Genomic DNA, 25625 nt, shown 5'->3' on the forward strand with positions numbered 1-25625 from the left:
ACATATGTGTGTGTGTTTTCTGATCTATACATATAAGTTTGGAATAAAATAACATAATAAAGCACGTACACTTTAGAATAACAAAGAAATAATATTTCAATATCATTATATTTTCTTTTACATTTACAAATGTTTACAACAACATTTTTTTTCTTTTGTGTTCTACGTATACATATACATACTAAATTAACGTACGTACATGTTTAGGGTATCTAGGGTACGCTACGTGGGCCATGTCCGCGAGAAGGAGCTGATGCATGGAGCGTGGCGGGCGATGCAGTACCACTAGGTCTTCCCGGTTCTTTCTTCCCCGAGGTTGTCCGCGCAGTTATTTCCTTGTCTCAGCGTTTTTTTCTTTTGTGTTATACATATACATACTAAATTAACGTACGTACATGTTTAGGGTACGCTACGGAGGGAATGCCCAACTAACGTACACCGGGGCATCGCTCCGTCCGACTATCGATCGAGCTCGATCAACGTTAACGGGAAAATTATGAACATATACTGCCATTTTTTTTTTTTTTATTACTAATACTAAGATCACTAATATAAGTAAACAAAAGTAGTTCTTACAACTTTAAGAAAATTTATTGTATATTACAAAGATACTCCATAACATACTTATTTATAGTTATGTTTATACCTAAACCTAGTTAAACTAGGATTATTTCTGTTTTGGAAAATTTCTAAAATTGAAATTCACGTGTAAAAGAAGTTACTAGATAATTGTCCCTTAAGAAAAAACATTATCTAGCGGAAAATTATCTTTATTTATTACTTTTATCTCTATTTAAATTAATATTTCTTTATATTTATGACTAAAGGTAAAATTAAATTGATAACACAACCAATTTTGTCTTGATTTTATAAAATGACATGCAAATATTATGTAATATTTATTTTTAATAAGCATGACAAGTATTTAGAAACCGAAGGAAATACATGCTTAAAGGAAGACAAACAAATAAAAATCCACTAATTCTCTCTACTAAAGTGTATATTCTTTAGACAATTCACTTATTTTGAATCATTTAATTCCAATGATAAGAAATAATAATTCTCTCTACTAAAGTGTATATTCTTTAGACAATTCACTTATTTGGGATCATTTAATTCCAATGATAAGAAATAATAATACTCTTTCAGCCTCAATTTAAGTGTCTTAGTTGAATGGGACACAAATTTTAAAAAATAAAGGGAGAATTTTGAATCTTGTGATTTTAAATTAAAGATGTGTATGGTTCTTTAAATCTTGTGGTCTTAAACTTGTCACGTACAATATTGAAGTTGAAAAACTTACTAAAATATAGAAAAAATATTATTTTTAGGACAAGCCAAAAAGGAAAGTACGATACCTAAATTAAGATCGAAGAATCGATTTGGTTTTATGCCTGGTCGTTCAACTACGGAGGTCATTCACCTCGTGAGGAGATTAATGGAGCAGTTTCGAGAGAGGAAGAAGGAATTGCACAAGGTGTTCACTGATCTTGAAAAGACATGACAAAGTCCCTAGGGAGATACTGTGGAGGTGTTTGGAGGCTAGAGTGATGACTGTGGTGTATATGAGGTCGATTCAGGACATGTATGATAGAGCGAAGACACGTGTGAGGACGGTAGGAACTGCGTACACATTACCCTCTCCAAACCGCACGTTATGGGAATACACTAGGTATGTTGTTGTTGTAGACAAGTTAAAAAGAACATCTACTTTTATTATAAGAGACAAATAAAAAGGCATTTTTGTCTTTAGTATTACAAAATTAATTACATACATTAAATATGCATGTAACGCTGTCATGTGATCAGGAGGTCACGGGTTTAAACTTTGCAAACAATCTCTGGCAGAAATATAAGGTAAGGTTGCATATAATACATCCTTGTGGTGGATCCTTCCCCGAACCTTATGCATAGCGGGAGCTTTAGTATACCGCGCTGCCTTTTTTTTTTTTTTTTTTTAACGTTAAATATGCATGTAACAATTACTTCTTCTTATGTCAATGTAAAAGGAAACATATGGAAAGCCGTTATTTGTATACAAAGTAGCTTTGTATAACAAAGGCGGGGATAGCTCAGTTGGGAGAGCGTCAGACTGAAGATCTGAAGGTCACGTGTTCGATCCACGTTCACCGCATTACCTTTTTTTTTTGTGGGCCATAGGTTTCTGGTGTTCGAGTCCCAGAAAATATTTTCTAAAGAAAACATTTTCCATCAGAAAGTCGAAAATGACTTCCCTCACTTACTGGCTCATTCGCTCAATTTCGCCCGTTTGACTACCCAAATAACCCCACTGGTCTAGAGGTTTCTGATGTTCGAGTCCCAGAAAATATTTTCTAAGAAAACATTTTCTATCAGAAAGTCGAAAATAACTTCCCTCACTTACTGGCCCGTTCGCTCTATTTCGCCCATTTGACCACCCAAATGGCCCCATTGGTCCAGAGATTTCTGGTGTTCGAGTCCCACAAAATATTTTCTAAGAAAACATTTTCCATCAGAAAGTCGAAAATAAGTCCCCTCACTTACCGGTCCGTTCGCTCCATTTTGCCCGTTTGACCACCCGAATGGCCCCACTGGTCTAGAGGCTTCTGGTATTCGAGTCCCAGAAAATATTTTCTAAGAAAACATTTTCCATCAGAAAGTCGAAAATAACTTCCCTCACTTACCGGTCCGTTCGCTTCATTTCGCCCGTTTGACCACCCAAATGGCCCCATTGGCCCACCCCTGGACGATCCACAACCTGCCTTTCACCAGTCTGACCACCCAAATGGCCCTGCCAACCCCACCGGCCCACCCCTGGCCGATCGAACCACAGATTCCTTCTTTTTCCAGAGTCCCAGAAAATATTTTCCACCCAAATGGCCCCACCGGCCCACCCCTGGCCGATCAATCCACAGCCTGCCTGAAAGTCATTTCCTTACTATTATCATGATATCTAACTTCATATGACTCGTTCGGAGAGGGAGATACAAACTATGAACTTGGATACACGTCACAAGTTCAAATCCTGTCGCAAACAAAAGCATGATATTTAAGTGGGGAAGGACAGAACGGCGAGGAAGATAGTACAATATAAGCCATTCAACACATAAAAAACTTGTCATACAACAAACTGTGTGACTGTTTAACAACTTACAACAAATCATATATATGATCATCAAACTACTAAACGAAAAAAAAGACCACGATTTGATGTAAAAAGATTAGAAGAAATCAAATTCGAGATAGTTATCTGAGTTTTGCTGGTATCGGACATTTACAGCCACGGGTTTCTCACTAGTCGATGATGGCTTCTGCGATGAGATTCTATCGAATTCAATAGGCCTTGGTATCTCAGGAGGACTTGCACAACGAATTAAAGCCCAGTTTACACCTTCGAAGAAGGGGTGCTGCTTAATTTCTGTAGCTCCTCTTTTGTATGCCAATCGATGTTGTGGCTCTTTCACGAGTAAGCCTCGTATAAGATCTCTAGCTGAAAAACTTACCACCGGTGATTCTGGAAAACGGAGGGGCTGACCTACAACGTTGAAAAGTGTAGCTCGATTTCCTGATCCTTTGAAGGGCGTTTTACCAAACAATAACTCGTAAAGGAAGATACCCAAGGTCCACCAGTCGACTGCACTTCCATGCCCTTCACCTTTGATTATTTCGGGTGCTAAATACTCGTGTGTCCCAACGAAAGACATCGAACGTGCTCCAGTAGGCTCAGCCATAAGTTCCGGTAATGGGCTAACTTGATTCCCTGTATCGTTTTTAGATTTCTTTTCTTTCTTCGATTTGCTAGAAAAGAAGCGAGGCCCGAAACATGTTGTTGGAACAGCGCATGATGGCTGGATACAGGAGGGCTCAATGCATGCTGGCTGCGCACAGTAACCGGAATTCTTCCGGAGTGGCTCCGCATCAAGAGACGACAACTTGACAAGCGTTGGACTCACGGCACAGCGAAGGGAGAGATCGAAATCAGATAGCATTATGTGTCCATCTTCTCTAACAAGCACATTTTCTGGCTTGAGGTCACGGTAGACAATGCCGAGCATGTGGAGGTATTCCAGCGCAAGAAGGATCTCCGCTACATAGAACCTACAATTTTGAGGAAAAAATCAATACTTCGCAAAATAATACCGACAGAATCTAGAGATATGCGTACAAGTTTAAACCGTCCCAATAAAGGAATTACGTACGTGCTTTCTACTTCTACCTGCTGGAACATGAAGCTCATCAAGTATATAGGTTAAATCTACTATGCATAAACTTAATCCAAATCCTTAAAGTACGTAAATGACCATATCCAAGTCCAAGAATCAGAGTGGAACGACTACAAAAATTTGGTGGTCATGGAAAGAAATAAACAGAATGGAAGGACTACAAAAATTTGGACGAGAGAATACAGAAAAAACATGCCTGAGAAACAATACAAGGTAAATATTCTGTCTAGATCGGGATGATATCTGGTAAATATGTTTGTCTCGTATTGGCATCAAGGGTGCTAACGAGACAAAATTAATTGGACGCAAGAAAAGAAACATAAGAAAATGACGCTAACTAAAACAGCTGCTGCCTTAATTAAGATATGGATCTTGATCTTGCAAAAGATAAGGAGGAACTTGATGCCACTGAGTGAATAATGCTAACTATAAAGGAAGAACATACTGCATGCAACATCGCAATGCAAATAGTCCAGAAACAAAAGATGAACCCAGTTACGTAACATGATCCAAGGAATTTACTTCTTACTTTATGAGAAAAACATAATCCAAATGTATTTAGGACCATGCTGTATTTGGACACACTCCATTTTCGGTTGACTTCTTGAGCAATGGGGTACGGAAAAAAATAAAGGGAAGTCTACAGAATTCAAGATTTTACATCCTATAATCTCCATATACTGCCGAGATAGCTATTTATTTCAAGTTCGTAGAGATTAATACTACAATAATTCAAACAAGAAAAAGTTGACCGCAAAACTTACACACGTGGCGCATCTTTGTAAACACTAAAGCAATCAACAGTAGAAACCATGTTAAGACTGTCGAGGTTTGAGATCAACTACTTGTCAAAAAGTAAATTAATAAACAAAGAGGTTTCAGATCAAGTAAACGTACTTCACAGCTTGTTCAGAAAAATGCTTCCCTGGTTGCCTCTGACGAAGTGTGTGCAAGTCACCTCCTGGGCAGAACTCCATTACTAGACATGAAAACTTTTCCGTCTCAAAATGGGTATATAAAGTTGGTAGAAATGGATGGTCCAAGGACTGCAATATCTCTCTCTCCGTTTGAGCACGTAGCAATTTCTTACGGCCAGCTAATGATGCTTTATCCATAACTTTCATGGCAAAATAACACTTGGCTCCACACAACTCCGACAGGTAGACACTTCCAATATCACCACTTCCCAACTTCTTTAGCAATCGGAAATGTCTCAAATCCAGCGCTCCATCTTTAGCTCGAATAGCTTGAATGGCTTCCCATCTTGTGTCATTAGCTTTGTGTGGTTTATTAACACTGGTGCTAAAGCTGCTGCAAGTACTTTCATCACTTACATCGGTGCTTGTGCTTCCCCTACAGATGCTGCTCTTTCCGCTCTCAACGAACTCAGCTCGATCACTAACTTTGGCACTTCCACTTGGTTTCGCAAGGCTACTGGCCCCATCACTAACTTTGGATGAAGCTGAGTTGTCCTTAGTTCCATTTTCTGATGCCTTCTTTTCCTGATCAACACCGCATTGCGAGCCCTTTGCTTCACAGGGCGTAGAAGCTGCACTACTTGGAGCATGTTTCATATTTCCCAAATATAGGCTCGAATCAAACTTATCAACTAATAAGTCCGCTGATTCTACTTGCTGATTGCTATTTGACTTCTTTTTGGTTGTTGCTTCTGCCATAAGCTGCTTAGCTGCAACTTCTCGATCATTGTGTTGTAGCTCCTTGGAAGTCGTGTTACCAGAATTGCTACTCTTTGAAACTTGGGAAGGTGTTGATTTACGAGAATTACGTTCTACTGCTTGATTTCCAGCTGACTTATTCAGCTTTTCAAGTGAACTCTTGACAGAAGGTGTTGATGCCATTAATATGAACAACGAATCCCTAATGCAATCTGGCCGACCAATCCCATTACTCGACGACCAAGTTCATTCCATGAACACCCTTGTCAACAGCAAGAGAGATCATGATCAGAAGCTCCACAAACAGCATAAAAGTCCCCAGATCGGAATACGAAACTGCATAAACACAATCAAGAGACACAAAATGAACTTAGAGGCCAAGTAATCGATAGGATCAAGTACAACAACAATAACAACAACAACATACTCAGTGTAGTCTCACAAACTCAAGTCTGGGGAGGGTAGGATGTACGTAGAACTTACCCCTACCTCAAAGGTAGAGAGACCGTCTCCGGTAATCCCTCGGCTCATCAATAGGATCAAGTAAATGATAATAAATCAAGACAACTTAATACATCAATAAACAACAAAAGCTACTTCTGAGCAAAACAACAGATCTTTTAAGTAACAAGACATGCACACTGAGATATCTATTATGACTTCAAAATCCACAATATCCTAATACGCAATCAATAAGCAATTTATTAAACAGACCCAAATCACAAGTATTGCAAACAGTTGTCCAAGAGCTAAAACCTCACTGATTTACCTCAAAAGGCCAAATCTTTCTCTTGGAATCATGAAGTGTAACAGGACACCAAATCAATAAGCAATAGATTACATAGACATACAGCTAAAATCACAGTGTTTTACCTCTCAAAAGGCCAAATCTTGGAACCATGAAAGTTAACAACACACTAAACCCAAAAATGAATACATTCACCAGCACCCAAAAGCCATTTAACAGAATCATTAGTTCAAAAAACTGCCTAAGACAGCGGAAATCCCAGTGATTTACCTCAAAGGTTAAATCTTTTTCTTGAAACCATGAAGTGAAACAGGACACCAAATCAATAAGCAATATATTACATACACCCAAATAACATATAGTGCAAGAAAATGCCTAAGACAGCTGAAATCATAGTGATTTACCTCAAAAGGCCAAATCTTTTTCTTGGAATCATGAAGTGAAACAAGACACCAAATCAATGAGCAATATATCACATAGACCCCCAAATTATATGTAGTGCAAGAAAAAGCCTAATACAGTTAAAATCACAGTGATTTACCTCAAAAGCCCAAATCTTTTCTTGAAACCATGAAAGTTAACAACACACCAAACCAAAAAATGAATACATTCAGAATCATTAGTGCAAAAAAATGCTGAAATCCCAGTGATTTACCTCAAAAGACTGAATCTTTTTCTTGGAGCCATCAAGTGAAACAGAACACCAAACCAAAAAATGCATACATTAAACTCCACAAATCACAATACAAGAACAGCCAGCCAGCCAACCCCACATAGAAGAAAAACAAGAAAAGCAATACAGAAGTAAGGTCAATGAAAAAGCACACAGATCTTTTGCCAAGACACAAAACTTTTTCCAAGAAAACCCTACCAAAAGGATCAAATAACAACCCCAAAAAGACCCCATATACTAAAAAGCCAAACTAATGAAAGAAACACATCCACAAACATACAGGACCATTTCCAAAAAAGTAAGTCTAAAAATTACTATGTACCTCAAGTGTCACAAAGATCAAAACTTTTTAGCAATGGGGGGGAATTAGCAGCACTACTGTTGACAGAGATAAAGAGAGAAAAAGAGAGGGGACCTCACCAAAGTAAAGTGTGTGGAGAGAGAAGAAAGAAACAACTGCTTTTTTGAAAGTGTAGAAAGAAAGAAGCTTTGGGGACTTTACAAAACAAAAATACATTTAACAAATGCATGGGGAAGAGAGGAGTATGGTGGGGTTTGAACTTTTTATATCATTGTTTACCTGTATCGAGATTCGATTAAATTTGAATTTATATCAAAAATAATTATAAAATACTAATAGTTAAAAGTATACCTGAAGTATTACATTTTTATGAGTTTTGTATTTGAATCATTAAGTGAGTCATTTTTTTTAGCTGAATTATCACTAATTATATATCAAAATGCGTTGTTGTCATGTTACCAAAAAGTCACGGTTCAAGCCTTGGAAACAGCCTCTGGCAGAAATGTAAGATAGGGTTGCGTACAATACACCCTTGTGGTGGAATCCTTCTCTGGATCCCGAGCATAGCGAAAGTTTTAGTGCACCAAACTATCCATTTTTATGTATCAAAATGCGGCTTAACTATCAGTTATTTGCTTTCATAACATACTTGAAGTATTATGTTTTCACAGAATTTTCTATCTGAAGTATTAGATGTTCACTTCTGATACTTGAATTATCGTCAACTATTTATCAGACGCACAATAGCTGTCAGTTCTGCTCTTTTGTTATCTGAAATATCATCATCTTTTTGGGTAGGAAAAGAGACTAGCTGATAATTAAGATGTATTGTGATAGTTCAAATATAAAACGTTTGAATTTTTGTCAAAAACTTTTGGGAATACAGTAAAAAATATACTTAAAAGTATCACGTTTATTTATCAAAACGTACCTCAACTATTAGTTGGTTCCTTTTGCTACCAAAAATATGATCATTTTTTTAGTAGAAAAAGAGACTAGCTGATAATTAAGATGTATTGTGATAGTTCAGATATAAAACGTCTGAATTTTTGTCAAAAACTTTTGAGAATACAGTCAAAAATATACTTGAAGTATCACGTTTTGTGAGTCTTTTCTACTTGAATTATCATGTGTTCTCAACCAACTATTTATCAAAACGCACCGTTACTTTTAGTTGTTTCCTTTTCCTATCTGAAACATTACCATAGTTCAGATAGTAAAAGAGAATGACCGATAATTGAGGTGTGTTAGGATATATAATTAGTATAGTTCAGATATGAAACTCACAAAACGTAATACTTTAGATGTATTTTAATCATTTAGCTCAATGTTTTAATAAAATGATCTTTAACAAGGACGAATTCATATTAAAGGATCGATCGAATACGTCTAAATAATAGTAAAAAAATATTTATCGCTCCATCGCAATTTTTAATTATTTTCAATATATTTTTTTGTCCCAAACACAAAAGTCTAAACTCTAAATCAACATATGGGCCACCACTGTCTCCAGCATATTATATTTATTTATTAATTATACATAAATTATAAAATATTGCCATCTTTTTACCTATCCACTTGTAAAAAACTCATTTTTAATCTAATATTTTGATTGGTAATATAATTTGACAAACATTAAGATAATTTGTTGACTGTTGAACAAAGAGAAGAAAAAAGAGTCAAAGAAATTGAGTAAACTTTGACTAATATTATCCATTCATCATTAAGAAAAAGTGACATTTTTATCTATAATTTTTAAAAGGAATTTTAACTTTAAAGTTAATTTCAAATCATACTCAATAGGTGAAAAGTAAAATTTTGACCTTTTTTAAGAGTAATTTTAAATATGTGAAATTCACCACACTAAAAATACAAATAATTGTTCTTTCTTTCATTCATATGAATATAAAAGGACAAATAGGGAAGACAAGTTAAAGTTTCTAGAAAGTTTTATTCAACGGGAATTTAAATTAATTGAATCAGTGAATTTCAAATATCAGCTGATAGAAACTGAAGATGTGGGTGTCACTGTTTGACCTCTCTTGCGACCATAGTAGCACGTAGAGTGGTCTGTATCAATCACATTCGAGCATGGTAGCACGTAGAGTAGTCCGTATCAATCGCGTTTGAACATGGTATCATGTAGAGTGGTCTGTATCAATCGCGTTCAAGCATAGTAGCACGTAGAGTGGTCGGTATCAATCGTGTCCGAGCATAGTAGAGTGGTCTGTATCAATCGCGTTCGCGCATGGTAGCACGTAGAGTGGTCTGTATCAATCGTGTTCGAACATGGTATCACGTAAAGTGGTTCGTATCAATCGCGTTCGAGCATGGTAGCACGTAGAGTGGTCTGTATCAATCGCTTTCGAGCATGATAGCACGTAGAGTGATCTGTATCAAATGCGTTCGAGCATGGTATCACGTAGAGTGGTCTGTATCAATTGCATTCGAACATGGTATCACGTAGAGTGGTCTGTATCAATCACGTTCGAGCATAGTAGAGTGGTCTGAATCAATTTCATTCGAACGTGGTATCACGTAGAGTGGTCTATATCAATCGTGTTTGAGCATGGTAGCATGTAGAGTGATCTGTATCAATCGCGTTCAAGCATGGTATCACGTAGAGTGATCTGTATCAATCATGTTCAAGCATGGTAGCACGTAGAGTGACCTGTATCAATCGTGTTCGAACATGGTAGCACGTAGAGTGACCTAAATCAATTGCGCTCGAGCATAGTAGAGTGGTCTGTATCAACCGCATTCGAGCATGGTAGCACGTAGAGTGGTCTGTATCAATCGTGTTCGAGCATAGTAGAGTGGTCTGTATCAATCGCGTTCGAGCATGATAGCACGTAAAGTGATCTGTATCAATCGCGTTCGAACATGATAGCACGTAGAGTGATTTGTATCAATCGCGTTCGAGCATGGTATCACGTAGAGTGGTCTGTATCAATCGTGTTCAAGCATAGTAGAGTGGTCTGTATCAATCGCGTTTGAGCATGATAGCACGTAGAGTGATCTGTATCAATCGCGTTCGAATGTGATAGCACGTAGAGTGATTTGTATCAATCACGTTCGAGCATGGTATCACATAGAGTGGACTGTATTAATCGCGTTCGAGCAACGAATATGTGATGATACCATTTGACTTCTAACCTTTCCAATTTTATTAATCATTACTATTAATCATTACTATAATAATAACTATAATTATAATTTGTCAAATGTAATCTTTTTCTTTTCCCTCCTAATAAATAATGTATCAATAAAGTTCTTTATTGTTGTCATAGGCTCCCAAAAACCCTTTGATCTATGCTGTTCGAACTCTTTAAAGATGTCCAACAGATGCATACCGGATACTCTAAAAGTTAGTGCGTTTCAGAGAATCTGACACATATACAACAATAACTTTAAAAAGTTCGAGCAACATAACTTTAACTTTTCCTCATTACACTAAAATAGTAAAACGACTATGCCTCAGTCCCAAATAAGTTGAGGTCGAGAAGTAAAACGACAACTAAATTCAAAGCAAGTAAAACCACATCATCACCAAATGATATGTAGTTTCATGCACAGGTACTACTGCACGCACTTTTGGAGTGTCTCGTAACAAGAATGATAAAAATACGTTAAAATCAAGTTCAGAGAAATGATAGGAGCAACTTTGATCATAGATCGAGAAATTACTGGATACAAGAAAAAATGTGCTAATATAAGGACTTATGGACAAAGAATAAGGAGACAAAGTGACAGCAAAAGCAAGTAAGACAGGTCCCATCACTAAAACCAATCAGAACATTACTTGCTTCACTTTGCTTTATGTGAGATATTTGATTCCAAAAGGTTCAAGAAATATACAAATATACAAAATATCATCTTTTAGAAAAGCAAACTTCAAAGAAATAACCCCTCGTTTCAATTTGTTTGTCTGTTTTTTAACTAACACGGAGTTTTAGAAAGTTGATCTTAAGCTAAAGATATGTAGGGCAGTTTGGTGTACTAAAGTTCCCGCTATGCGCAGGGTTCGGGAATGGAGCCCACCACAAGGGTGTATTGCATGCAGCGTTACTTGAGCCAGAGGTCCCGTGACCTCCTGGCGAGCTAAAGATATGTAGAATATACCAAAATGTACTTTAATTTTGTGATCTTGAACATCGTGGAAAGTTGCTAATACGAAACATTCTTGTTTAGAGTGGATCGAAAAAGGAAGTAAAGACAAACAAATTGAATCAGAGGGGTACACAACGGCGGACCTAGGTGGAAAATTGTGGTGCTCCGATACCCATTAAATTTGATACAGAATAAGTATAATTATATAAATTATGTATAAAAATTAGTATAAAATGAAAAAGCGCACCCATAAAATCAAGAAGATAGCTGCATACCTTGATTTCTACGGGGAACCTTAAGCTTTGGGTGTAAGTATATGTTTTTGAACCTCCTGAGCATCCACGACTGCTACATTCTGGGTCCGCCACTGGGAATACATACGGTTGACAATCATTTGTGGTCAGTGACTGTAAGTCTGACTACACTTTCCCATTCTTGGAATCAAAATTCCTCACCATTCACTTACTATGCAACTTGTGTTGTCAGCATATTACTGAAAAAAAAAATCCAACATTCTTGGTTTGTCAGATTCCCAATTTTCTTGGAATTCATCAAGAAAAATTACTGTTAAAGATTTGATTTTTATCTTGTTAATGGAGCTTGTAGATTATAACTCTGACCCCATGAGTGAATCAAGTAGCTCTAGTCCACCATGGCAAGAGATGTTTAGATCTGCTTCAATGAAGAAAACTGATTCACAATCCAAGAACAACAACCATGTCTCCACACAAACTCCTTCCACAATCCCAGAAGCCAAAGAGCACAAAGATAACAACTTTTTATCAGATGAGTCTCAGGTACTATTTGAAGTGTGTGATCATGTCATCTAATTGTTTGGGTGGTTGTTAGTTGTTACATATCTTTTCATAATGCATCGTATTGTATCAAACTGTATTGGTTTGATGGAAGGGGAGCCTTGGAGTAACTGGTAAAGTTCCTGCCATGTGACTAGGAGGTCACGGGTTCAAGCATTGGAAACAGCCTCTGGCAAAAATGTAAGGTAAGGCTGTGTACAATACACCCTAGTGGTGGGGCCCTTCCCCAGACCTTGCACATAGCGGGAGATTTAGTGCACCGGGCTGCCCTTTTTTGTATTGTTTTGATGAATATAATATTTGGATAGATTGTATCGTTTTAGCTGAATCTCGGGTATTATTGAAGTGTGTGATCATGTCATCTAAAAGGTTTTAGCTACTAAATTACAATGGTGTAGTTATATAGGCTTAAGAATGATCAGTTGAACAACCCTTCGTCAGAAAATTATACTGTGTATATAGGTCGAGAATTACTGTTGAAGTGTGTGATCACGTCATCTAATTGTCTGGATGGTAATTAGTTGTTACATATCGTTTCATAATGTATCGTATTGTATCATATTGTAGTTGATTGTATTGTCCTGATCAGTCAGATGAATCTTGGGTACTATTGAAGTGTATGATCATGTCATCTAATTGTCCGTATGGTTGTTAGTTGTTACATATCGCTTCATAATGTATCGTATTGTGTCAAGTTGTAGTTTATTGTATTGTTCTGATGAATATAATGTTTGGATAGAGTGTAACGTTTCAGATGAATCTCAGGTACTATTGGAGTGTGTGATCATGTCATCTAATTGTCCCGATGGTTGTTAGTTGTTACATATCGTTTCATAATGTATCGTATTGTATCAAGTTGTAGTTTATTGTATTGTCTTGATGAATACAGTGTTTAGATGAACCTTCTTGCGACTCCCTAGCTCTGCCAGTGTGACCATCTCGTATAAATGCATAATATGTTAGCGAGAGTGTATTGTTTTACAACTTATATATGTTTCAGCAGGTACGCTTGGCCCTCTATATCGCGATGGCTCATGCTGGTCTTGCTTTCACGATTTTCATTCTTTACGCTGTTGGAAAATTGCTTGAAGAATATTTAAGACCTATATTGTGGGCTGTGCTTTTTTCGATACCTTTAAGAGGAATTCAGCAAGCCCTCGTTGCATTCTGGTCTGAACCATTAAAGCTAGGCCTTACCGAGACTATTTTGGCTATCCCGGTTGCTGTATTCAGGATTTTTGTTGGCACGCTCGTTGATATCAGAGAAATGATTTTCGGTGTTGTTCTTAGGAGACAAAAAGGTAGTGTCTTGAGGCGTAATCGAAGCGGATTTTTCATGTTGTTGAGGTGGCTAGTCTCTTTTTGGGTGTTTGTCATGGCGTATGAGCAAATCGGTCTCTTTGGATCAGTTGCTCTTCTTGCAATGGGATTTATGTTTCCTGCTAACAGTGTGGAGTCTACGATGGATGCAGTAACGTCTTTTAGGAGTCATAGTTTTCGTAGACTGTCCATATCGGCTTTCTTCACTGGATGGATATTGAAAAGATTGAAAACCATTGTTGCGGTAGGACTTATTATTGGGTTGAGCATAGGATCCTTGGCAGGTACGATTTTCTTCTCTTATGAGATCGGAGTGGAAGGAAAAGACGCTGTTTTTGCATTGAAATCTCGTGTAGAGGAGAGTAACTATGCTGAGAAAATCGGTGTCAAACAATGGATGGATGAAAATGATGTCTCCGCGATGGTTGATAAGTACAGTAGTCAATTCTACGAGACTGTATTCTACCAGATAGATACCTATGCTAAGCAGTATAATATGACTGAGTTTGTTTCCGGGATCAAACACTTTATCAGAACCCCAGCGAATGCCTCTTTTGAGCGGTCTACCCCTTTGTCATCACGCTCACGATATACTCAGAAGATCATGAGCATAAAAAGGAGGATCAAGGATCGCGAATGGAGACAAATGTACACAGAAACAGATGCATTTTTCAAGGAATTGTTCATCACTCGAAAGGACTTGGTTGAAAAGGCGAAAGGATTCGCCCTTCAAGGTGCAAATATTATGCAAGGTGTACTCGTTACCAGCACTTCTCTCTTAGGTAGCAGCGTACAGTTTGTGTTCTCGATAGGGAACTCTATACTTTCAGGAGCTGCAGGTCTTTTCAACTTCGTATCTCAGTCGATGGTGTTCTTCTGGGTACTTTACTATCTTATCACATCGGAGTCTGGAGGAGCAACGGAACAAGTTATCTGCATGCTACCAATATCACATTCTGCAAGGACTCGATGTGTTGATGTTCTTGATAAAGCAATTTCCGGGGTCATTTTAGCAACTGCCGAGATTGCATTCTTTCAAGGATGCCTAACTTGGCTGTTGTTCAGATTATACGCGATACACTTCCTGTACATGTCGACTGTTCTTGCATTTATAAGTCCTTTGTTTCCGATTTTCCCTACATGGCTTTCGACTATCCCAGCAGCGTTACAGTTGGTGTTTGACGGTCGATATGTATTGGCTATCGGTGTATCGGTTATTCATCTTGTGCTTATGGAATATGGTACTTGTGAAATTCAAGATGATATACCTGGTTATAGTGCATATCTCACTGGTTTAAGTGTTATTGGTGGAATGACATTGTGTTCTTCAGCAATTGAGGTAAGTAACAAATTCCAACTTCACGAGGGTCCTATTACCCCCCCGAACTAAATTTTAGCTTATTTTTGTCATCCTTTTTAGCTGACGTGACACCTTTGGTCAACATTTTGAGCTGACGTGGCACCATTGAAGTGGTCCTCATTTTATGTAATAAAGGTGTCACGTCGGCACAAAAGGGTGACAAGAATACAGTAAAATTGAGTTCGAGGGGTATCAAAACCCTGTGAAGTTAGAGTATGTCGTAGCAACTTTGATCATAGTTCGAGAGGTACTGAATGCTTATCTCTTCGGTTTATATATGCTGTGGTTATGTTATGCAGGGAGCGATAATGGGGCCGCTGATAACTACTGTTGTGATTGGAATCAAAGATTTGTATGTTGAGTTTGTACTCGAAGCACAGAAGGAATAAATAGAGCGAGCTCGCGTGTCATGTACCTGTTGTAAACCTCTCGTAGCCATGGATGTAATGCTGCAACTTAGCTTGATCGCGAAGTGTTATAGTAGCAAATGAATCCTTTTCGTGGATCAATGGTTGGCTTTGTATCTCCCTGTGCTCTCTACAAGTTGGCTCGATGTTTATGTATGTCTCCATACTTGTCAGTTCATCTTCATTGCAAATTGATCGGGAACACTCTCTACTTCATATGAGGTAGTGGTATGGACTGCGTACAGTTTACCCTCCCCTAGACCCCACTTTGTGGAAACACACTGGGTATGTTGTTGTTGTTGTCGTCTTCATTGCAACCCCCCTCCCCCAAACCCCACTTTCTGGGAATACACTGGGTATGTTATTGTCGTCGTCGTCTTCATTGCAAATTGGCTCGAGGACCTCACCAAAAGCTGTCAAATGTGTGTAAAGTTGTGAGCTCTTTGGTCAACTGTATATTTATGAGTAGTACTGTATCATCTTTCTGAATACTTTTTTGGTTGTGTAGAGTAGAGTGAGTTATCTACCACCATTTCAAATATCTGGAGACATTGAGTACACTACCAAATATGTTATGGCGAGAGACGGATCTAAGATTTTAAATTTTTTAATGGAACTGGTAAATTTAGAGATGGGATAGAGATGGGATTTTAAGTTTATAGGTTCTGGATTCTAGGACGAGACCAGAGCTATTGAGTTCTACCAAATTCATAACGTGTAAATCTACCCCCAAATATGGAATAGGCATAACACATAAATGTGTCCTTTAACTTGGCTTCAACTTTTATAAAGTTGTACGAGTAGACACATGTGCCATTAACTTGGCCTCAACTTTTATAAAGTTGTACGAGTAGACACATGTCCTGTGCGGCATCCTACGTAGCCAATTCATGTCCTACATGACGTCCTACATGTTATATGCCACATAGAACGCATGTGTCTACCCGTTCAACTTTATAGAAGTTTAAGTTCCTACCCGTACACATCCAAAGTTGGAGGTCATAGATGTGAACTGAGGCCAGGATAAACGGCATGCTTATGTATTATGCCTATGGAATGCATGTAGCAAAACTAAGGTGAATTCAGAACTTTTGGTCCTTCTAATAGGAAGAATGAAAAAGTGTCATTTGGTTTAATAACAGCAAATTCATATCATCAATAAGCAAAACAAAACAGTATCATATTTGTTAACAGGATCATACATACACACTAGAATAAGCAAAGCAAAGCAAAACAAAACAGTTCAATTCGCTTCGATCGCGTTGAGGGTACAGCATGAATGGACACACAATATTTGCCAGCTCTTATGAGCATTTTTCGGAGACATGTTTCACTTCATGTATTTCTGAAGAAACTTCCTATGGAAGTCATTACGGATAGTGTCGTTGATGAAGCGCTTAGTTGCCTTCATTTCACCGCGAGCTTGGTTCTTGAAAACCACATCATCATCCCACCTGATAATGACAGAGAAACAACGTATCTGATAAGACACGAAGAATCGGAGTTGTAGAATCTTATAAAAGCTAGAGTTTAACGATGATAAAACCTTCGCTTCACGCTGAAAGTTGTTGGCTGATTGTTTAACAGAGGGTTTCCTCTCAATAATTCTGCCTCCTTTGCCTTAAGCTCTTCTTCTTGCTCTTGCCTTTCCTGTCAAAATTACACAATTCCGAAGGGATAACAGGTTAGTTAAACTACATTACGCGACTGGTTGGCTTATTACGTGACTGTGAAAATGGTATTTCCTCTTTTAGATCAGATAACGTCCTATTTGGATGGCAGCAGGCAAAATTACAGAAATTTCAGGCGAAGACACGTCCAAGAGAGAGCACTCTCGATCCATATGATCTAAACCTCAATAAATGTAGTCTATAGAACGATGAAATTGGTAGCAAAGATTAAAAGTAAATAAACTGTGAGCGTCTAGTTGTACTTACTTTACGAAGTTTCTCCTCTGCCTTTTCTTTCTTTATCTGTTCAAGTTCTGCCAAGAGAGCTTCTGTATCATCTTCGTCGTCATCATCGTCATCACTAAACTCAGAAAATAGAAACTTGTAAGTTCCTGAACTCACAATTACTATTAAAGTTTAACAGCACATTCCAGAAAACAAGAGAAGAAACCACATCAAGGAAGCAAAATTCATTTAGTACATGACATATTCTAACAGTTGAGTTATGGCAAAAGAAAGACGTTTATTCAAATGGAAAGGAATCTATCTGTACAAATATAGAGAAGTTACAAACCTCTCATCATCACTCTTAACATCCACATCAGCATCATCAGCATCAGCACTCCGTGGAACAATACGATCTTCAATTTCTCGTTTAGCCCCTGCAACAACGTTGTCAGTTAATAAAGAAAGTTCATGAGAAATTTGTCAGGAATCCAAGACTAATCCAACAAAATAATAAACACTCACCTTCCAATAAGAGTTGACTACCTTTCCTACGATCTCTGTCATCTACAATCAAATAACAATACAAAGTCAGGCATTGAGCAAAGTCATCATACAATTAACAAGTGAGTAGATTCTCTCTGTCTCTCTTCAATTACCATTATAACCCTTATCTTTAGAGAAATGCCTCCGCTCACGGTCCTCCAACTCTTCCCGAAGGTTCCTCTTCTGCAACTCATCCTGGGTGTCTTGTCCGTCCTTTCTGTGCCATACATGACAACAGGAAAAGAGATTAATAATTTGGAATCAGGCTATAAATTAGAAACAACTAATTAAAATTTAGTCGGCTAATCTTAAATGAGAATGCCTTGAAATTATAAATAAACATTTCAATTTCATATTCTAGGAAATTCATCAATTGTTAAAGAAATCTGAGTATTGGCCATTCAACTTGGTTCTGACGCACACATCATTTTAGCTTTTAACTTAAATTAGAATGATTAAATTGCTGATGCTTTTCTTATGAAAACTCATGATGCACATGGGTCCTTTTAATACTTTTGACTCATAATGTTTCAACCGACTCAAATGAAAATTATCTTACCATTTTTCTGATACAGGAAGCACATTTAAGAACGTTAGTAATAGTTTTAACATGTATACACAAATCTTTCTTACTCTCAGAGGTTGGTTGAGCAATTCTTTTCTGATGACCAAGAATTCGGTAGGATCAACCAGAGTCTTCAATGGTAACACCCCTCTACTTTATACCAGGCTCGGTTTGCATGACGCAAGGCTCAACCTTTGCCACGTGAAACTGAGCCCTTGGGGCAAAGTTGGTAGAGCTACTTTACCAGTCTCCAATAGGTAACTACCTCAACTTCAAAGTGACTAGTGTTGTTAAAGGCACGCTTAAGTCTTGAAGCCCACGTGATGTGCTTTGTCTTGCTTAAAGTGGCACTTTATTATAGGCGTCAAGATGCTAAAGCGTGTGCACTTTGCTAATTGTTTGTGCTTTTTTAAGAAGGAAAAAAAAATGCCCAAACAATAGCAAGGTGCACACGCTTTAGCACCTTGCTAATTGTTTGTGCTTATGATTACATTTTCTTGCATTGCATTTCCATATCTTTTCTCTACTTCATTGGCGCTTTTCTTCGCTAAGCTTTAATTAACCTTTGACCTTAAATCTCCAACAAAGTTGGTATCTTTTGCACTTTTTGCTTTTGACTACTAGAATAAAAAGTGGAGACGGTAGGAAATATCCCGCTCAACTGCCAACTAAAGGAAATCTACTTCTAAAAAACGTAGAGACCATAATTGACAGCTCGTATTTGACTCGACAACCACCTTCCTGTAGCGATTAGTGCATTTTACTGTCAACAATTTCAGAACATAAAATGCAATGCATACGCGCGCGCACTCTCTTACTAGCTCGGCAATGGAGCTTAGATATCTATACTGAAATAGGTTGTCTGAGCCATGAAAATCCGTAGACTGCACTTGAACTATGGATACATCCATGACTGACCGGTAAGGTAGAAAAGACTCCCAACTGTCCAACTCACTTTAGTCAGGTGGTCATAACTAATTTATTTTGTTAGGGCTTGGATAAAATATATGTAACAAAGAATTAGAGATTAAAGTTATGTCACTTTGCCTCTCAATAACACTCTGACAAAGCTAAGCCTTAGCCCTGAATATTATGTTATTGCTAATAATTTTAGAATTATGCTATGGAACATGTTAAACAAAATAAGCTAGATAGATAACTCTGTTAAAGTAAAATCATAGAGTTATCCCTGTAACTCAGTAGGAACAAGTTATTATCATATTCAATAGTTCTATCGCCTAACGTCCCCAAATCATACTCAATGACATGGCTTTTTCAAATTGAAATTCAAAAAAAAAATGAAAACTAATACTCGATGACATGACTTCCGAAAACTATATTACTAATACAGAGAACTCGCACAAGCCCATATCTCCTATACTTGGTAATACAACACCTAGGAGAAAAACTTCTCCACACACATGGAAAACATAAGCAAAAAAACTCCTTAAAAGTAGACAAACGTGAAACTTAAGAGACAGGATTACTAACCTGGGCTTTAATGTTGTGTGAGCTGCAATATCTCTTGAAGAGTATTTTTGAGATGGACCAAATATCCGAGTTCCACCTTGTTCATTGCCACCTTTAGCAGGTGCCCACGTAGGTCTAGCTGCCGTCGTCATATCTTCTAGCTCTCAAGACAAAATCTGTCCAAAACAATGTAAGTTTTACTCAGAAACCGAAATTGGAATGAAATGGGCCCAGACAATGCCAAACAGATACGGATGATTCATAGGGCCGACTGCCGATCCAATTAGTGTGGGACTAACCCATTGTTGACAATAATAATAGTAAATATTCTTTTCTATGAACAACAATAGTAATTAAAACAAAAAACTCATCAACTGAAATAGGAACAAAATGGGGTCAAATAGCACATGTTGCAGAGTATTCATATACACAACCCCAACTAATTTAGGGTGGAGGTGATGATGAAGCTCAAACCCCAAGCTGGAGCGGAAGTGAGTTAAACTGGAACGGTAGGATTCTCAATGTTGATCCTAAACAGTTTGGATTGGCGCAGCATTGATGATGATAAAATCATAATAATAACAAAGACAACAAGAATACTAATAAATTCAGAAATCTGAATCAAAGTCTTCCTTCTTTAGTGCAGGCAGCTCAATATCGGTGATAGAGCGAAAACAAACATAAAACGAAAGAAACCAACATAGAAATCTGAACATTAAGCTATGGTAAAAGCAGAAAAACAGTACCATATAAACACACAAACACACATGTGCTGAAATAGGAACAAAAAGGGGTTGAATAGCACGGACTTGTTGCAGAGTATTCACATTGACAACCCCAACTATTTTAGGATTGAGGTGATGAAGCTGATGATGATGAAACTCAAAAGCCAAGCTGGAATGAAAATGGGTAAAAGGTATTCTCAAGATTGATCCTAAACAGCTTTTGATTGATAGCATTGATGATGATAAGCAGAAATCCAAAGACAAAAATCTTGGTAATGTTCTGAACCATTCATGAACATCACAGCAAAAATGATTAAAACATCTATAGCTCCTATGTAAATAAGTAGCTACGCAGCAGCTACAAAATTCGCTTGAACGAAAGGAGAAAAAAAGAGAAGATAGAATCCAATTCTTTTAGATACTTTATCTAAGAAACTCTACCCATCTAGAACATAGATGGGGTATATCTCACCAAATTGGATAAAGCTAATAGCAAAGACAATGGAAACACTAATAAATTCAGAAACTTGAATCAATGGAAACACTAATAAATTCAGAAACTTGAATCAAAATCTTCTTTCTTAAGTGCAAGCAGCTCATTATGAGTGGTAGATAGAAAATAAACATGAAACAAAGGAAACCACCATAGATATCAATATATTAAGTTAAAGTAGAAGAGGAAAACAGTTCGCTATAAACACACGAAAATGTACTGAAATAGGAACGAAATGGGGTCGAATAGCCCAGATTTGTTATGTTATTCATATAGATAACCCCGACTAATTTAGGATTGAAGTGATGAAGATGAAGATGAAGAAACTCAAAACCCAAACTGGAATGACAATAGGTACAAGTAAAAAGTATGATTCATATCATCAGTTTGGATCGAGGTAGAGTTGATTATCACCATCACAATAATAACAAAGACAATAAGAATACTACTAAACTCAGAAACCTGAGTCAAAATCTCCTCTCTTTAGTGCAGGCAGCTCAATATTGGTTGTAGATCGAAAATAAACATGAAACCAAGGAAACCACCATAGGAATCTATATATTAAGTTATGGTAAAAGAAAAAATAAAGTACTTAACATATAAACACACAATCATGTACTAAAGTAGGAACTAAATAAGGTCGAATAGCCCAGATTTGTAACAGAGTATTCACAAAGACAACCCCCAATTTAGAATTGAAGTGATGAGATGAAGGAAAAACTCAAAGCCCAAACTGGAATGACAATAAGTATGAGTAAAACAGTACGATTCACATTACTTATCCTAAACAGTTCCAAATTGAGGTTGAGTTGATGATCATCATTACAATTATAACAATATTCAATGAAGTGGGTTAAGCATCATGACGTTAAAATCCCAACCAATACACAACACTGGGTGATTTCTTCCCATCTGTTCAAGCCTTGGTGGACAGAGCAAGATGGCACCTATTGCTAGTATTAGGTGACAAGTATCCTGTGTACTAGTTGAGGTGCGCTTAAGCTTACCCGAACACCACGATTATTTAAAATAATAACAACAATATTCAATGAAGTGGGTTGAGCATCATGACCTCATAGGTTCAAATCCCATCAGAGACAAAACACTAGGTGATTTCTTCCTATATGTTCTAGCCTTGGAGGACATAGTTCAATAGTTCATAGCACCTATTACTACCGATGGAGTGTGTCAGCTATCCCGTAAAACTAGTCAAGGTGCATGTGAGCTTGCCTGACCACCACGATTATTAAAAATAAAAATAATAACAATTTTCAATGAAGTGGATTGAGCACCATGAGGTCTCAGGTTCAAATCCAAACACCAGGTTATTTCCTCCCCGCAGTTCTAACCTTGGTAGACAGATAGTTCATAGTATTACTCTGTGGGTGTCTTGTTTCTTTAATTATCCAGTGGCGTATTACCCCATTTTGTTGTTTGTTTTTATGTTTTTTGCTGGTTATACTGTTATTTGTCCTGAGTCGGGGGTCTATCGGAAACAGACTCTCTACTTCATCTGAGGATGGAATCCCCGAGAAGAGTTAGAATGGCATTTCTCTCCCCTTGGGAGGTACCAAATAAATGACTACTTGAGTCGGGATTTTTTTTTTTTTTGATAACCGTAGTGTCAAGGCCAGCTTACGCGCACCTCGACTAAATCCACGGGATACCTGCCACCTCCCACCAGCAACAGGTACCAGGTAACTCTGTCCACCAAGGCTAGAACAGATGGGGAAAAAACACCTAGTATTTGTCTCTGCTAGGAATTGAACTTGAGACCTCATGGTGCTCATCCCAACTTCATTGAACCACTAGGCCACACCCTTGGGTGCATACTTGAGTCGGGATTTTGAGCATAAAGATCCCATTGACCGCTAAAAAGTGGGCCTAACCCCTGGGGATGCGGTAATACATCTAAGAAATTATTCTAGTGTTATCTGTCCTGAGCCTGGGGTCTATCGGAAACAGCCTCCCTACTTCGTAGTGGTATGGAATGCATATACTTTACCCTCCCCAGACCCTACTTTGTGCGAATATACTTTGATATCTTCTTGTTGTTGTATGGATTGCGTACACTTTACCCACCCCAAACCCCACTTTGTGGGAATACACTAGTTGTTGTTGTTGTAGTTCTAACCTTGGTAGACAGAGTTACATGGTTCCTGTATCCCCTGAAACTAATCAATACCCATGCAATCTACCCCGAACACCACGATTATCCAACAAACAACAACAATAACAATACTAATAAACTAACTCAGCTCAATATCTATGGTCAAAACGAAAATACAAACATGAAAACAAAAGTAAACCACCATACCATTAAGCTAATACAATACAATAAACACACAAAACACGCACTAAAAACCCTAGAAAAATCAATATCATTGCAGCAAATTGGAAACACCTATGAACCCTAAAATTTTAATTAAAATACAAAAAAAAAATTAAAAAAAATTACCCAAGGAGGAGCGATAGTAGAATCGGAGAGGATCGGAGAATTTGGGATTTTAACCCGAAATTGAAAGAGGGGTATAAAAAGGATTTTTTGGATCCTTTTATTTACGTATTTGCCATTGTCATATTGGGCTTGTGAATAATGGGTTGGGCTTCTTGTAAAAAGGAAAAAAATAATATAAATATACACTTTAATGTATCATATTTACACAAATTTCCACCCTTATAAAGTAATTACAAAAATCTCAAATAATTATGTATATTCGTTGAATGTATTGAAAGCTAATTATGTATATTGACGAATCCAAAATCAAAAAAAATATATCGGGAGCTAATTGTGTATCTTTAAAAAGGAAAAAATATATCTTCGTTAGATGTATTATGTGTCTCGATAGATCCAAAATTGAAGAAAATAATATCGGAAGCTAATTATGTATTTTTATTGAATGAATCGGGAGATAATTATGTATCTCGAAAGATTCAGAATCGGAAAAAATGTATCGAGAGCTAATTGTGTATCTTTAAAAAGGAAAAATGTATCTTCATTGGATATATTATGTATCTCGATAGACCCAAAAATTTTAAAAAATATATCGAGAGCTAATTATGTATCTCGAAGGATTCAAAATCGTAAAAAATGTATCGAGAGCTAATTGTGTATCCTTAGAAAGGAAAAATGTATCTTTGTTAAATGTATTATATATCTCAATAGATCCAAAAAGAAAAAAAATATCGAAAGCTAATTATGTATCTTTGTTGAATGTATCCGGAGCTACTTATGTATCTCAACATATTCAAAATCGAAAAAAATATATCGAGAACTAATTATGTATCTCGACGGATCCGAAATTGAAAAAATATATCGGGAGCTAATTGTGTACCTTTAAAAAGGACAAAATATATCTTCGTTGGATGTATTATGTATCTCGATAGAACCAAAATCAAAAAAGTTATATCGAGAGCTAATTATGTATCCTTATAAAGGAAAAAATATATATTCGTTGGATGCATTAGGATTTAATTATCTATCTCGCTAGAACAAAAACGAAATTTTCAATAATTATGTAAAATATAAGGATTTTCTATAATTAAACTTAACTATCGAGATTTTTGTTGTTTTCCTTTGTAAAAATAGTCAAAATACATGTGGTCTGATCCAAATACAGCGACTAAGAACTAATCCATGGTGCGACCTTATCACAACTGGAATGGTAAAAACTTCTACTACTCATACTAATGAAACATGACGTGTATCCAGCAAGCACAGTAAAAATGCAAGCGATTTGATTTAAATACAATGGATTAAAAACTAATCCATAGTGCAACCTTATCATGATCGGGTTGGTAAAAACATCTTACTATTCATACAAATTATGGAACATGACTTGTATCTCGGCAAGTAGTTAAAAAAAAAAATCGCAATCTGATTCAAAACCACGTCATTATAAAAAAAATTTAAGTACGTAAATCCGTAGGTAGAATTCATTTTGTTATTATTTTTCCATAATCAGCGGATTATACTCATATTAATGGAACATGACGCGTATCTATTCAATTTATTGTAGAAATTTTCGTGATTGTAAAATAATCAAAATGCACGCGATTTGATCCAACTACAACAGACTAAAAACTAATCGATGGTGCGACCTTATCATGACCGGGTTGGCAAAAACATCTGCTAGTCATGCTAATTATGAAAGATGCCATATGTCTCGTCAAATAGTCAGAAAAAACTCGCAATTTGATCCAAACACTATGTCACTCAAAAACAAATTAAAGTAGGTAAATCCCTACATAAAATTTATTTTATTATTTTTTTCACAATTAGTGGATCGAAAACTCCGTGTATCTAGTAAATTTGTCAA

At 37.0% G+C, this 25625-nt stretch overlaps 3 protein-coding genes and 1 non-coding gene across 7 annotated transcripts; 2 read left to right on the top strand and 2 right to left on the bottom strand.

The window, feature by feature from the left end:
* Positions 1 to 2061: 2061 nt before the first annotated feature.
* On the top strand, positions 2062 to 2134 carry TRNAF-GAA. The gene has a single exon. It is a non-coding gene; the product is annotated as a tRNA-Phe (tRNA).
* Positions 2135 to 3060: 926 nt separating this feature from the next.
* Positions 3061 to 7880, bottom strand: LOC107845434 (serine/threonine-protein kinase D6PK). 3 transcript variants are annotated; one of them, XM_016689749.2, is made up of 3 exons: positions 7720 to 7880; positions 5100 to 6214; positions 3061 to 4077 (listed from the first exon to the last, which is right to left on the bottom strand). In XM_016689749.2, the coding sequence occupies exons 2-3, from the start codon at positions 6059 to 6061 to the stop codon at positions 3201 to 3203; spliced, it is 1839 nt and encodes a 612-aa protein (XP_016545235.1). In that variant the 5' UTR covers positions 6062 to 6214; positions 7720 to 7880; the 3' UTR covers positions 3061 to 3200. The 3 variants fall into 3 exon arrangements, with proteins under 3 accessions (XP_016545235.1, XP_016545234.1, XP_016545236.1); XM_016689748.2 differs by having other exon boundaries at positions 7622 to 7836; XM_016689750.2 differs by having other exon boundaries at positions 7282 to 7793.
* Positions 7881 to 11486: 3606 nt separating this feature from the next.
* LOC107845522 lies at positions 11487 to 16103 on the top strand. Of its 2 annotated transcripts, none has more exons than XM_016689886.2 (3): positions 11487 to 12507; positions 13526 to 15184; positions 15505 to 16103. In XM_016689886.2, exons 1-3 carry the CDS (start codon positions 12304 to 12306, stop codon positions 15592 to 15594), a joined length of 1953 nt encoding a protein of 650 aa, XP_016545372.1. In that variant the 5' UTR covers positions 11487 to 12303; the 3' UTR covers positions 15595 to 16103. The 2 variants fall into 2 exon arrangements, with proteins under 2 accessions (XP_016545372.1, XP_016545373.1); XM_016689887.2 differs by having other exon boundaries at positions 13529 to 15184.
* Positions 16104 to 16738: 635 nt separating this feature from the next.
* Positions 16739 to 23915, bottom strand: LOC107845610 (protein CWC15 homolog). The gene is made up of 8 exons (XM_016690037.2): positions 23765 to 23915; positions 20110 to 20264; positions 18167 to 18270; positions 18033 to 18074; positions 17857 to 17944; positions 17550 to 17643; positions 17159 to 17262; positions 16739 to 17066 (listed from the first exon to the last, which is right to left on the bottom strand). Exons 2-8 carry the CDS (start codon positions 20238 to 20240, stop codon positions 16943 to 16945), a joined length of 687 nt encoding a protein of 228 aa, XP_016545523.1. The 5' UTR covers positions 20241 to 20264; positions 23765 to 23915; the 3' UTR covers positions 16739 to 16942.
* Between the last annotated feature and the right edge of the window lie 1710 nt (positions 23916 to 25625).

The sequence above is a fragment of the Capsicum annuum genome, chromosome 10, assembly GCF_002878395.1.
Source record: "Capsicum annuum cultivar UCD-10X-F1 chromosome 10, UCD10Xv1.1, whole genome shotgun sequence".
Classification (NCBI taxonomy): domain Eukaryota; kingdom Viridiplantae; phylum Streptophyta; class Magnoliopsida; order Solanales; family Solanaceae; genus Capsicum; species Capsicum annuum.